Source organism: Schistocerca piceifrons, chromosome 1 (assembly GCF_021461385.2).
Source record: "Schistocerca piceifrons isolate TAMUIC-IGC-003096 chromosome 1, iqSchPice1.1, whole genome shotgun sequence".
NCBI lineage: Eukaryota > Metazoa > Arthropoda > Insecta > Orthoptera > Acrididae > Schistocerca > Schistocerca piceifrons.
This window is the reverse complement of record NC_060138.1, coordinates 1014692514-1014708099: the sequence shown is the minus strand read 5'-3', so window position 1 is coordinate 1014708099 and position 15586 is coordinate 1014692514. Positions and strand designations below refer to the sequence as shown.

General features: G+C 43.1%; 1 protein-coding gene across 11 annotated transcripts in view; it reads left to right on the top strand.

Moving 5' to 3' along the window:
- Positions 1-15586, top strand: part of LOC124804602 (serine-rich adhesin for platelets) — a 416342-nt gene that overhangs the window by 160542 nt on the left and 240214 nt on the right. For all 11 annotated transcript variants that reach the window (XM_047265247.1, XM_047265086.1, XM_047265481.1 and 8 more), the window contains one exon: positions 14585-14728. In XM_047265247.1, the coding sequence (XP_047121203.1) occupies positions 14585-14728 (144 nt within the window). The remainder of the gene's footprint in view (positions 1-14584; positions 14729-15586) is intronic.

The following is a 15586-nucleotide window of genomic DNA, read 5'->3' as shown; positions in this document are numbered from 1 at the left end:
AAATCTGATCCAACACATGAGACCTGGAGTGTCCCGAAAGTGGACTTTCATAAGCTTCTTTTATTTGAGACAAAAGTGTTTCTGAAGAACTTTGGTCCGATGTTGGACTCCAACACGGGTGAATGTAGGATCAGACCCATCCAACAGTTACATGAACTGTACCGAGATCCAAGTGCAGCAGGACTCATCAGAAACAATCCGCTAAGTGGGCTGGATATATGGCTCGGACGGAAGATGACAAGAGAGCACGGAAGCTCATGGAATTCATCCCCTCGGGCAGGAAACTTGCGAGAAGGCCAAGGAAAAGGTGGAAGGATGGCCTCCATGAAGATCAGTAACCGTCACCGACAGATGAGGACGGATGGCAGATAACAGCGATGGATTGAAGACGATGGAATAGGTAACATGCAGCAGTGCGCGTTCCGTTGGGCTTGATCAGGTTAAAATACAGAAAATAAAGTGAAATATTTTGTGTGGTCCTTTAAAGAGTACGTAGAAACACCGGCTGGATTTAATCTTCGTTTTCTTCGTGTCTTCCCAATATTTGTTGATCCTGCCATTATTCGTCTATCGACAGTGTTTTAGTTTCAGACTTTTTTCTGTTATTTTTTCAATTTTTATATCTTTATATTGCCCGTGTAGTTGCCAATGAATAGACCATGACTTCCTTGAGACCTTTTGGGTATTGGCTAGACATCGTCCTTAGGTTTCTTGGGATCCATTCTTGACGGTGAATATTTTCTTGGTTTGTCGTGAGCCGGCCAGTTGTGCTACATGTAGGTGAAATTTTAGACGTCATTTCCGTGCAATGAATTTGTTTCAAGGAATACAATTCTTCTGAACTTCTGCGCATTCAAATATCGTTTTGGATCTTGCTCACGCCTATTATACAAGAATCTCCTTTATCTGGGCCTCATTAATCTGTATTTGGTTCAAATGCCTCTGAGCACTATGGGACTTAACATCTGAGGTCATCAGTCCCCTAGAACTACTTAAACCTAACTAACCTAAGGACATAACACACATCTATGCCCGAGGCAGGATTCGAACCTGCGACCGTAGCGATCGCGTGGTTCCAGACTGAAGCGCCTAGAACCGCTCGGCCACACCGGCTGGCTAATCTGTATTTCTGGTTTATGCTAACTCATTTTTTGTTTCGTTTCCCTATTTATGAATCCACCACTTGACTTTGTGAAATTGTCAACGTCTCTTAATTCTTTGAAATGTTAGCAAACATTCCTAGTTGTTCGAATATAGACAGTTGTGACATAGATATCTGGTTCCGGAACGATAGTAATGCTGTATACGGCATGAAGAAATTTGTACTGCACATTTACTACGGAGAACGACACTGGTGCCAAAGAGGACAACGAAAGGGGCGTTTCAGGAAAAGAAATAACGCCTCATGTGGAGGCAACGGCACCGGCGGAAAAACTACTAGTTTACATAGAAGGTCAGCAGGAAATAACTCCAGCCGAATGGATGTTAGTGAAACGTCTAAGCGATCGTGCTCCTCTCGAAACTACTGATCTACACAGACCAAACTCGTCTTCTTCCTCGGCACAAACAAGCATAACATTTCAGTATCAGGTGGAAGAAGACGGAACACACAGGACGTTCCATTTGTCTAACAACTTCTTGCATGGTGCATTAGATGGCAGGCAGTGAGCGCTCCGTTGCCCGGCGAATCGAATGTTGTGTCGCCCGCCTACTGTTGCAGTACTAAATTTAAAATATATGGAAATAAATTTTGTGCTCACTCATCTCATGTAAGGAAGTGCTCGAGCTGCTGCCATTGTTTTCGGCGTATTTCTGGTAGGTACTCAATAAATTATTCATCATACGATGCAACTCTGTTTGAGAAGCTGAATTAATTGACTCACGGAAATTATCCTTGCGTTCCTGTTACGCGTGCGGATTTATTATTTACGCTTTATCCTTTAGTTGCTCCCCACAAATAGAAATCACAGGGGGTTAATCGTGACTACGAGCAGTTGCTAACGACTTTGTCACCGACCACATCGTGAATTGGGTACAAACAAATATTGGCCGTATGTGCCTTTGCTGAAACCTGCTGAAAAATCGCGATGCTTCGGTCTCTTTCACTCAGGTAACTGAAAAATGATTGCAAAATACTTTGCTTGTATCTTTCACAGTTAACTGTATCCATAAAAAAACTAGGCCCCTCATTTTATCACCACTGACTGCGCACCACACTCGTGTGCACTATCTGATCGTATAGGGGCTCCTCATGAAGCAGGATAGGCCTATCGGCGCTCCAGCGCGAACAGTTTTGTGAATTAACATACCCTTGTAAATGGAACCAAGCCTAATCTGAAAACAGAATGAGGATATGATCCATTTCATCGTCAGGTACTTGTTTCAAAACCCATTCCAAAGCCTAATACTGTGCTCAGGATCACCGGGTTTAAGTTCTTGCACTAGTGTTGTTTAATAGAGCCTTAGCTCAAGAAACTTAGTAGCTCTTTGTTCAGAGTGAAATAAATCTGCGTTTGCTTTGAAAAACGTCTAAGAGACTTTTTGGGGAATTTTCCAGGCCATATGCAATGTCTTCGAGATGAGCTTCTGTGAGTACTGTACATCGTCGTTTACGCTTCTTGTCATGAACACTCACCGTATAACGAATGTATTCACTAATTAATTCAGACTCGGAATTCGAACACTTGGAAACTTCTGTTCAAACAACCTCTGGACAATACGAGTGCTCTCCGAATGCACATACGAATCGTAAACACTCGTTGTGGTACGGAATAATTTGGTCTTGCCATTGTTGCGCTCGCAGACTTCACTTCACACTCTTGATGTATGTTTCACTGTTTGAATGACACTGACCGAAAAGGCGCGTAATGCGAGAGGCATTAGAAAGCGTAGGAGACGCGGCCTTAAGGTTGCCATATGTCCCAGTGTATAAGGACAGTCACCGTAATGGACCTTCTCGTTTCGACGTACCGACAAGACCCAGTTTTGTCCCGATCTTGCAAAATACTATTACGAGCTTGGCTCAAGTACTGAAGTAAAGCCATCTGTTAGCTCAACATGTAAATGCAGCATCAGTTTCATCTATCTCAACAAGTTTATGTTGACAAGGTCGTCTCACAGATGGTGTTCCATGTTTCGTATCCTACATCAACGATGCAAGTACCTTCTAGATCTAGCACCATCGTTCGAGAAAATACCAGACTTTCCCAGTTATACGGGGCTGGAACTATTTACGCAGCGCCACGCGGAAGATTCAGGCAGTTCCCATTTCGATAGCGATTTGATAAGAAGATTCTTTCTAAACGTAATACGAACAACGAGTGCAAGTTAGTAACGTTTAAAGTATTTACTATGGGTATACGGAGCATGAAGTGTATAGTGACCTGTGATTAGATGAGTGAAGCGTTATTGCCGATTGTTTATCGTCTAATAAACTTATCACAGATTACGAAAATACCTAAGAAAGGAAACAGAAAGTGTCACTTTTCGGATGACTACCCAAAAGAATGGTCTATTGTCAAGAAAGGACGTACGGATCAAGAAGCGTTATTTGACATTTGTAGCTGTTTCGTCTCAATAACTCACGAAGCTAAGGCAGATGTGAGGTACCGGTATCACATTTCTACAAAGACATACAAATAGATTCGCGATCGAGCATCGACATCAAAGCCTGTTTCTACATTCATGATTAATGAAGATATCCTGCTCGTTGCTGCTGCAGAAATAACAATAGCTTATAAAGTTGTCAAACATTATCAATCCTCCAGTTATCTTGACTGTACCATGAAACTGAAAGCCGCAAAGTATCCTGACTTCAAACTCGTCACAAAGCAGTCTACAGCTAAGACCAAAGCTACAACGATTGTTAAAAATATTCTCGCACCCCGCTTCATGTCCCAATGGATAAAGAAAAAATGCAAGAAGCTTCATTTTACAGCATAGTCACCGACGAATTAAACTACAAAGCTGAAAAGATGTTTCCTTTAGTTACTCCATACTTGACTGAAACCGATGGAATCCAACAGAAGCTGTTAAAGTTTGATTCGCTGAGTAACGAAGCATCGGAGACGATTACAAAGTTTTGTCTAGACACTTTAAGACAACTGCAAATTGTATTAGAAAAATTAATCGCTTTCTGTGGAGACAGTACCAATACCAACTTCGGAGGGCTTCATGGACGCGGGCAGCGGAATGTGTTTCACCAAATTAAAGAAGAATTAGGAAAAAATGTAGAAGGAACTAGATGCCCTGCCCATTTTCCTCACAACCACTATATCAAACGTTGCTGGATTATTAACTGTCGACATTGAAATAATCGTCATGAAAATATTTAATTATTTTTCAATATACAAGGAAAATACAGAAAATCTGAAAGAGTTCTACTTATACGTCGATGTCAATCACCAGACTCATCTATCTCACTCAAAAGCAAGATAACTGTCGTTAATGCCCGCAGTTGAGAAGATTCTTAAGCTCTTAATTCCATTAAAACAATTTTTTGACGCCAAAGACAGACCACCTAAAATAATTTCAGATTTTTCAGTTTCACGTTTCTGCAATCAAACTTGGCTCTGTTTGAACAAAACATAAAAAGCGTGGAGAACAGCAAAGTCTCGATAACTGAAATAAGAAATATATTAATCGGCACTCAAAGGTGACTGAATGAAAGGAAGATGGCCAGTTTTATTGGCATGCAAACCAAGATGAATTTGAACAGTTTAGAGTTAGGACCCTAACCAAGAAATAATTTATTTCTATACCAAGGCATTTGATTACTTAGAGAATGGGCTATTTCTTTTATTTCATTGGATGACGCTATCTGAAACCCTAGACTGAGTGATGATTGAAAACACATGTTGTTGTTGTTGTTGTGGTCTTCAGTCGTGAGACTGGTTTGATGCAGCCTACATCCTTCTGAATCTGCTTGGTGTATTCATCTCTTGGTCTCCCTCTACGATTTTTACCCTCTACGCTGCCCTCCAATACTAAATTGGTGATCCCTTGATGCCTCAGAACATGTCCTACCAACCGGTCCCTTCTTCTAGTCAAGTTGTGCCACAAACTTCTCTTCTCCCCAGACTAAAAACGTTGTGAAGATTTCAGGCGACAGTTGTTTGCAGAAATGCATGTATCTGAAAAGCTTTTCACGAACTAAGCGTGACTCAGAAGAATGGAAGTCTAAACATTGCGTGGAAGAAAGGTGGAGTTGCTTTCTTAAGGAAACCAAAAATCTTGAACGCAAACGTCAACTGCTAAAATTACGCAAATATTTGTTTCCTGTTCCCACACACAACACCACTGTGGAAACAATATTTTCGCTGATGTCGGTGCAGTGGACTGATGAAAGAAATCGACTGCTGCCATAGACTGTGGATCAATCTTACCGTGCCAATTTTATAGCAAGCTGACTTGCTTGAAATTTTATAAATAAGAAAAAGGGAAAAAGGTCTCGTTTAAAAAGCTTAATCTTTCGAAAAATATGGTGTACCAACTACTTCTGCCGCAACAACTTCCATGTAATTGTGTGCCAAACAAAAAATACTTATCTTAAATAAATTTTTTACTTCATTTCTACACCCCCATCTCAGAGTGTCTGGACGAGGTCCCAGCTAGATACGGCAACCCTACGTGGCACCCATTAGCACTGCCTGCATGGCTCTAGTGGCCGGAAAACACAACCCCAAGCGCGCAGACATCAGATAAGTGGAACACCCTGTATAATGAATAGTGGGTAGTAGCTAGGGTACCCAGAACTGTCTGTTGCAAAATCTCAAACCGTGAAACTAATGGGTTGTCTCCCATCCTAGCTTAGATCCTGGTTCGGGTTCAATTTTTAATACCGTCCTAAGTCCAATTTTTATATCGCTCTCTTGTTCGATTTTTAGGAAATCTAACGTTTCGCGACACCGTCCCCGGTCGGGCCACTTGAAATAGCGCACGCAACGGCCTGATTGGTCGACTTCAGTGCTAATTAATTCGGAAACGGCGCAACGTATTGGATTTTTTGTTAGCAATTATTTCTCAACGCAACTTATCCTGCAACACCCTTGGAAGCTTTCCTGACTGTTTCTGACCACCCTATATGTGACGTGAATCCAACTGTTGCCTCCAAACATCGTGGCATGGTTTCAAAGAGGACATGGATACGTTCCTGAGGAATTACTCTCCATACGCTTTGCATACTAGCCTACAATGCATCAACAAGTTTTGATGGAGGGCTGTGAGTAACAGGCAAGCAACCAACGACATCACAGACATGTTTATGAACGATCCTTCTTCTCCATTCGTAGTCATTCGACCGCTACTATAGCGTCCTTTGAAGTCGACAAGTAATAGTTGCACTTGTTTTCACTTCTCATGTGATATGAGCGGTCGTGTGTGCAGCAGTTTCGTATAAAACAAACTTTTCCTTTCACACATGTGATCAACGTGTACACAGTCTCCTTTATTGGCCGCTGTTGCACTGCCCTAAGCATTCTCCGAGTATGGATCCATCGAGTGCAGTGTTTCCGTATGCAGAGATTTTGGCAATTACTATTACACAATCATGTACGAAAGAAGGAACGGTTTAAAGAACCGCCAGAATGATACCACAAGTTCAACGGGTGATAACTCAACCAAAAACATTAAAATACGCAAAAAAACTTACCGACGAAAAACAGAACTTAGTTAGATGTTTAATTCAACGTAGTACTAACGGCCCTGTTGAACGGAGTGCTGGATATGAGTACGCTGTCAGTAACTTCTAATATTCTCCTGCCGCAGCTGTTATACTGGAACAATATTTCAAATGGGATGAGAAGTTCCGCCTTATGCAAGACACCTTTTTTCTTTTGTTTCACCCATACATGTTTCAGCACTTTTGTGCTATCGTCAGTGGGTTCAATTTTTATTTTTAACTGTAAAATTGTTGTTACATATTAACATTTGTGTTGTTTACAACATTATGTAAAAGTTCCATTTATAACTTAATTGGGGAATAGTGAATGTGAGCATTAGTTAACATACCTTGCATGATGCTGTTGTCCATTTATTTTGGTAGCTATTCTGCTACACAATATACAGCTTGTCATCTGCAAACAGGAAAACGTAATTTATTTTTCTGTTTGTTACGCATTTACGAACGGAAATGAGACTGTATCACGTTTTCTGTGTATAACCTACAGTTTTGAAGCTGTGGTGCGTTCTCCTATGGCCGAGTGGTTCTAGGCGCTTCAGTCTGGAACCGGGCGACCGCTACGGTAGCAGGTTCGAATCCTGCCTCGGGCATGGATGTGTATCATATCCTTAAGTTAGTTAGGTTTAAGTAGTTCTAATAGGCTTACCTATTTACTTCGCCAACAACACAGGAGAGCGCACCACAGCTTCAAAACTGTACGTTACACACAGAAAACGTGATACAGTCTCATGTGTGCTTTGGAGAGACTTGAGCGACTAGAATGAGGCAAACAAAGATTCGTCTGAAAGAGATTATCTAACATGAATAGCTTGAGAAAGTACATTTATCTCCCAAGTCAAGAAGCATCAGTCTGCTCATATTTTAAATACAGATGTACTGAACTGCTAGCAAAAAATTGAGAGTACGCTATAAACAGACATGAAATATTACGAATCGACGTCATCTGTTCAGACACTTACGGATCTTAGTACCGTCGAAACGGAGAGTGACAGAGAGAAGACCGAAATACCACAGTTTTTTTTCCAAAATTGTTTCACGGAGAAAGAACTTACGACGGTTCTTCCTTCCAATCGTCGCACCAACTTCAAATGATAGATAGCGAAATAAGTGACTGCAGAATAAAATTGCAACTTAAATTGCTCAAAGCGACTGAATCTAATATACTTACACTACGATTATATAGGGTGACAATTATTGAACTAAATGGATAAAACGTAAATTATTTACAAACTGCGGCGTGCACACGCTTTATTCAACATACAAACGTCACTGCAGATATTCAGATTTAGGTTATGACACGTTCAATGCGCCTGCTATCATTGGCGATAATGTTGAGCAGACGAACAGCGAAATTCTATATAACCCACTGAAGTGTCGGAACATCGATGCTATCGATGACCTCCTAAATGGCTGTTTTCAGCTCAGCAATCAGGTTACTGCCGTACGCCTTCTCTTTAATATACCCCCACAAAAAGGAGTCGCATTTGTTCATATCTTGAGAATATGGTGGCCAATCGAGGCCCGTGCCAGTGGCCTCTGGGTACCCTAGAAGCAGAATGCGGTCCCCAAAGTGCTCCTCCTGTACATAAAACACTCTCCTGCTTCGATGGAGTCGAGCCCCGTCTTGCATGAACCACAACCTGTCGAAATCAGAGTCACTTTGGATAATGAGGATGAAATAATCTTCCAAAACCTTCACGCACCATTCGGTAGTCATCGTGCCATCAAGGAATACCGCACCGATTATTCTGTGACTGAACATTGCACACTACACAGTCAGCCGTTGAGGGTGAAGAGACTTCTCGACCGCGAAATTCGGATTCTCAGTCCCCCAAATGCGCCAGTTTTACTTGTTGGCGAATCCATCCAAAAGAAAATGGGCTCCGTCGCTAAACTATACAGCGCATATTAATTCCCATCATGCCCCGCGGCCAACCGTGCAGTTTGGACACAAACCGTTCTGAAGTTATGACGATTTTACTTCATACACTTCAATAAATCTCACCTTGTACGAAGAGTATGCGAAAGAACTTGCTCCTCTTGTAGCAGCAGTCTGCCGTTAAGTCGCTGGAGGAGCAAACTGCTCCTAGTGATCGGAAAAAAATGAGCAGACCATTCCTATTTTCAAGAAACACTATGGAACAGACGTACAGAACTGTAAGCTTAAATTACTGACATCAGTCTGTTATAGAATTTTAGAACACGTTTCATGCTCATATTATGGCTTCTACGGTGACCGGAAATCACCTCTGTAGGAATCAAAATGGACTCCGCAAACAACGATCGCGTAAAATCTAGCTCGGTCTTCGTCCACGGACCTAGAAAGGAGTACTTTCCATCGCCCAAGTTGATGGCGTGTTCCTTGAGTTCCAAAAGGCGTTCAGTGCGGTTCCTCAGTGTCATCTGGCGAATTCTAGAGCACGGTAATGTGTACGGGTCGTCTGAGTACAACGGCTCGCAAACGTCGTATTAGGTTTTGATGCTGCGAGGTGTGCGGAAGAACTGTGACAGTGCAAACAAATTATTGACACACAATTACGAGTATACACTTTATTACACTGCAGCAAATAACTAAAGTTGTACAGCAACTCGTCGGATTTGCTTGCGGAGAGATACAAGAAAGAGCGGCCTGTCAAGGCCTGCGTCACTGAATGCAATGTCAACAAGACTATGTCCGTCCTGGCCTCCATACTATCAATCACTGTAGTAAACACTTGCCCCTACGCGAAAGCTTAAGGCGACTTCACTTGTAGACTAAGTCCCACAGGTTGCTCTTCACTACGAACTGTAGTTACGAACTGCAACCCTGGAACTCCGTACTAGAACTGTCGTAAGCCAATGCCGAACATGAACCATCCGTATCTGCGTGTGGCCGCCGCTTATCTCATTGGCAGCGGCGAGGAGGTTGCTGATTGGGCTGCAAGTGTGGTTCGCGGCAAACTACAAAGCGCCGCCAGTGTCACCACTCGGAAACTATCTCAGCGCCAGCTCCGGTTGAGTCCATTGGCGAGGACGCAGCACACGGAATATCATATCAACTCTGGTAGTGGCTTCTAGAGGTTTTAGCAATTAGAACTCTGGATGACATTCTTAACAGAAAGAAATACTTAGGCCTAAAACTTCTAGGGTACCCCGGCGAAAAGGTGTAGGACCATTACTGTTTACAATATACAGAGTGGTCCATTGATAGTGACCGGGCCAAATATCTTACGAAATAAGAGTCAAACGAAAAAACTGCAAGGAACGAAACTCGTCTAGCTTGAAGGGGGAAACCAGATGGCGCTATGGTTGGCCGACTAGATGGCGCTGCCATAGATCAAACGGACATCAACTGCGTTTTTTTAAAAATAGGAACCCCCAATTTTTATTACATATTCGTGTAACACGTAAAGAAATATGAATATTTCAGTTGGACCACTTTTCTCGCTTTGTGATAGATGGCACTGTAATAGTCACTAAGTATAAGTACGTGGTATCACGTAACATTCCGCCAGTGCGGACGGTATTTGCCTCGTGATACATTAACCGTGTTAAAATGGACCGTTTACCAATTGCGGAAAAGGTCGATATCGTATTGATGTATGGCTATTGTGATCAAAATGCCCAGTGGGCGTGTGCTATGTATGCTGCTCGGTATCCTGGACGACATCATCCAAGTGTCCGGACCGTTCGCCGGACAGTTACGTTATTTAAGGAAACAGGAAGTTTTCGGCCACATGTGAAACGTCAACCACGACCTGCAACAAATGATGATGCCCAAGTAGGTGTTTTAGCTGCTGTCGCGGCTAATCCGCACATCAATAGCAGACAAATTGCGCGAGAATCGGGAATCTCAAAAACGTCGGTGCTGAGAATGCTACATTAACATCGACTGCACCTGTACCATATTTCTATGCACCACGAATTGCATGGCGACGACTTTGCACGTCGTATACAGTTCTGCCACTGGGCACAAGAGAAATTACGGGACAATGGCAGATTTTTTGTACGTGTTCTATTTAGCGACGAAGCGTCATTCACCAACAGCGGTAACGTAAACCGGCATAACATGCACTATTGGGCAACGGAAAATCCACAATGGCTGCGACAAGTGGAACATCAGCTACTTTGGCGGGTTAATGTATGGTGCGGTATTATGAGAGGAAGGATAATTGGCCGCCATTTTATCGATGGCAATCTAAATGGTGCAATGTATACTGATTTCCTACCGATGTTACTAAAAGATGTTTCACTGCATGACAGAATGGTGATGTACTTCCAACACGATGGATGTCCGGCACATAGCTCGCGTGTGGTTGAAGCGGTATTGAATAGCATATTTCATGACAGGTGGATTGGTCGTCGAAGCACCATACCATGGCCCGCACGTTCACCGGATCTGGCGTCCCCGGATTTCTTTCTGTGGGGAAAGTTGAAGGATATTTGCTATTGTGATCCACCGACAACGCCTGACAACTTGCGTCAGCTCATTGTCAATGCATGTGTGAACATTACGGAAGGCGAACTACTCGCTGTTGAGAGGAATGTCGTTACGCGAATTGCAAAATGCATTGAGGTTGACGGACATCATTTTGAGCATTTATTGCATTAATGTGGTATTTACAGGTAATCACGCTGTAACAGCATGCGTTCTCAGAAATGATAAGTTCACAAAGGTACATGTATCACATTGGAACAACCGAAATAAAATGTTCAAACGTACCTACGTTCTGTATTTTAATTTAAAAAACCTACCTGTTACCAACTGTTCGTCTAAAATTGTGAGCCATATGTTTGTGACTATTACATCGCCATCTATCGCAAAACGAAAAAAGTGGTCCAACTAAAACATACATATTTCTTTATGTACTACACGAATATGTAATAAAAAATGGGGGTTCCTATTTAAAAAAAAAACGCAGTTGATATCCGTTTGACCTATGGCAGCGCCATCTAGCGGGCCAACTGTAGTGCCATCTGGTTTCCCCCTTCAAGCTAGACAAGTTTCGTCTTTGTAGTTTTTTCGTTTGACGCTTATTTCGTGAGATATTTGGCCCGGTCACGATCAGTGGACCACCCTGTATATAAATGACATAATGGATAATAATGGAAACTCCATGAGGCTGGCATTTGGCGTACAAAAGTCGTAACGGTAAAAAATTTTTCCAAAACGCTCTTAGTGTTGGGACTGGCAATTGACCCTGAACATAAATAAATGTATTATATACCGCATAAATAACCGAAATGATCTGTTATTGTATGAATACACAACTACCGAACAAGCTATGGAAGCAGTCACAACCATTACATATCTGAGAGTTTGCGTATGGAATGGTTTAATGTGGAACGACTGCATAAAACTTACCGTAAAAATAGTAGATGCGAGACAGATTTAATGGGAGAATCCTCAAGAAGTGTAGGCAGCTTACAGAACCGCCGCTCCACCGATACTTGCAAAATGCTTGTCAGTCTGGGACCCGTACCAGAGAGGACTGGTAGAGGATACAGCGAAGTCTACAAGAAACGCGACGCCTTTCGTCACAGGTTCTTTTAGTCAGCGTGAATGCCCCAAGGAGATGCTCAGCCAGCTTCAGTGGAAGACGCTGCATCACACAGTGGTTTACTGCTAAATTCCGAGAGCTTACGTTTCTAGCCAATCAATACATTGCTTCTTCCTACGTGTATCTCGCGAAAAGACCTTGTAGGTAAAGTCAAGGCGATTCGAGCTCAGACTGTGACTTACCGGCAATCGTTCAGGAACAAGAAAGCGGGAAATTGACAGACGTACACAAAATACCCTCCGCCGCATGTCATAAGATAGTTTGCACCTTATACGTTCAAAACCATCGTACAATATGCATTAGATGAGTATGTGCCAAGCAAGGTCGTAAGAGATGAAAAAGAGCCATCGTGGTACAACAACCGAGTTAGAAAACTGCTGCGGAAGCAAAGGGAACTTCACAGCAAACATAAACATAGCCAAAGCCTTGCAGACAAACAAAAATTACGAGAAACGAAATGTGTGAGGAGGGCTATGCGAGAGGCGTTCAATGAATTCGAAAGTAAAGTTCTATGTACTGACTTGGCAGAAAATCCTAAGAAATTTTGGCCTTATGTCAAAGCGGTAGGTGGATCAAAACAAAATGTCCAGTCACTCTGTGACCAAAATGGTATTGAAAACAGAGGATGACAGACTAAAGGCCGAAATACTAAATGTCTTTTTCCAAAGCTGTTTCACAGACGAAGACTGCACTGTAGTTCCTTCTCTAGCTTGTCGCACAGATGACAAAATGGTAGATATCGAAATAGAGGGATAGAGAAACAACTAAAATCGCCCAAAAGAGGAAAGGCCGCTGGACCTGATGGGATACCAGTTCGATTTTACACAGAGTACGCGAAGGAACTTGCCCCCCTTCTTGCAGCGGTGTACCGTAGGTCTCTAGAAGAGCGTAGCGTTCCTAAGGATTGGAAAAGGACGCAGGTCATCCCAGTTTTCAAGAAAGGACGTCGAACAAATGTGCAAAACTATAGACCTATATCTCTAACGTCGATCAGTTGTAGAATTTTGGAACACGTATCATGTTCGAGTATAATGACTTTTCTGGAGACGAAATCTACTCTGTAGGAATCAGCATGGGTTTCGAAAAAAACGATCGTGTGAAACCCAGCTCGCGCTATTCGTCCACGAGTCTCAGAGGGCCATAGACACGGGTTCCCAGGTAGATGCCGTAATTCTTGACTTCCGCAAGGCGTTCGATATAGTTCCCCACAGTCGTTTAATGAGCAAAGTAAGAGCATATGGACTATCAGATCAGTTGTGTGACTGGATTGAAGAGTTCCTAGATAACAGAACGCAGCATGTCATCCTCAATGAAGAGAAATCTTCCGAAGTAAGAGTGATTTCAGGTGTGCTGCAAGGGAGTGTCGTAGGACCGTTGCTATTCACAATATACATAAATGACCTTGTGGATAACATCGGAAGTTCACTGAGGCTTGTTGCGGATGATGCTGTGGTATATCGAGAGGTTATAACAATGGAAAATTGTACTGAAATGCAGGAGGATCTGCAACGAATTGACTCATGGTGCAAGGAATGGCAATTGAATCTCAATGTAGACAAGTGTAATGTACTGCGAATACATAGAAAGAAAGATCCTTTATCATTTAGCTACAATATAGCAGGTCAGCAACTGGGAGTAGGCATTAGGAGTGATTTAAAACGGAATGATCGTATAAAGTTGATCGTCGGTAAAGCGGATGCCAGACTGAGATTCATTGGAAGCATCCTAAGGAAATGCAACCCGAAAACAAAAGAAGTAGGTTACATTACACTTGTTCGCCCACTGCTTGAATATTTCTCACCAGTGTGTTATCCGTACCAGACAGGGTTGATAGAAGAGTTAGAGAAGATCCAACGGAGAGCAGCGCGCTTCGTTACAGGATCATTTAGTAATCGCGAAAGCGTTACGGAGATGACAGATAAACCCCAGTGGAAGACTCTGCAGGAGAGACGCTCAGTAGCTCGGTACGGGCTTTTGTTGAAGTTTCGAGAACATACCTTCACCGAGGAGTCGGGCAGTATATTGCTCCCTCCTGTGTATATCTCGCGAAGAGACCATGAGGATAAAATCGGAGAGATTAGAGCCCACACAGAGGCATACCGACAATCTTTCTTTCCACGAACAATAAGAGACTGGAATAGAAGGGAGAACCGATAGAGGTATTCAAAGTACCCTCCGCCACACACCGTCAGGTGGCTTGCGGAGTATGGATGTAGATGTACCAGATGATTCGCGATCACACACCCGTGCAGCCGAATGTGCTGCCCATGTCTTCCGAAATGTTTCCTACATTACGCGGTCTGCCACTGATAACATTCACCAGCATGATCAGAGCGCAAAACTTAATCGGCTGTGGTTGTCGCAGGACGAGCCCCTGGACGACAATGGCAACCAAGTGGCTGAGGCGCCGCCGCCGCAGCAGCAGCAGCCGCCAGCAGTCACCAGCTACTCCAGGGAGGTCACGCAGGAGAGCTTCGTCTGCGAGCAGGACGGACAGGTCGTCGAACAGGTGAGTGCTTCCCTTTCTGCCTCATTATCTGCGCCACCCGTGTCATCAGATCAATATTGGTGTATACAGGCATTAGAAAACAAAGATCAATACCCAAGTAAACCGAGTGGGCAAAAATCAAGGGAAGGGTCGTCCCATTTGAAAATGTGCTGTGTATGACGTCCGAACATTGTGCTGCGGACAGCCCGAGTGTAGGCTCTGTATCTGAGCAGTCTGTTACAGATAGCTGTGTTGTAAAAATGACAACTTATCGCAAGTCAATCGAGTTTGAATATGGAAAGATAAGCGGCACAGTGCCATTAGTCACAGCATATCGGAGACACAAGAATTCGGATTTCTGTGCACAACAGTGTCTACGGTGGGTCTTCAGTATCGCTGAAACAGTCTTTCTATCTGTGTAAGTCATATCACAGGACGACAGTTACCTCGCCGCCGATTTGCATTTTGGGCGTCAGGAATCCATTTCTACCGTCACTGTACTAAGACAACACACAGCATAGGCTTCGTTAGCCTACGACAGAGCCGTGCCCCGTTTCCTTTCTACGACTTTTGTCCACTCAGGTTAATACGGTGTAGGACCTCATTTAACAACCGAAAATGGTTAAATCCTCCAGCGAAGCGAAGCGTAGAGAAGGCCAAACAAATTTTATACTCGCACCATTCCTTGGGGAAAATAAGTTCTTTGAGAGGTGCTGAAGAACCATCAATATTCCAATTGTTTTTATAATATAGACCGTCCAATAGGACATTTCGGGCCGTGTACAAGGAGGGACTTATCTTCACATAAGACCCTTTCAGCTATTGAGAACAATACCTGCGCTGCCGAATACATATGGCCACCTGAAATGGTTCCATGCA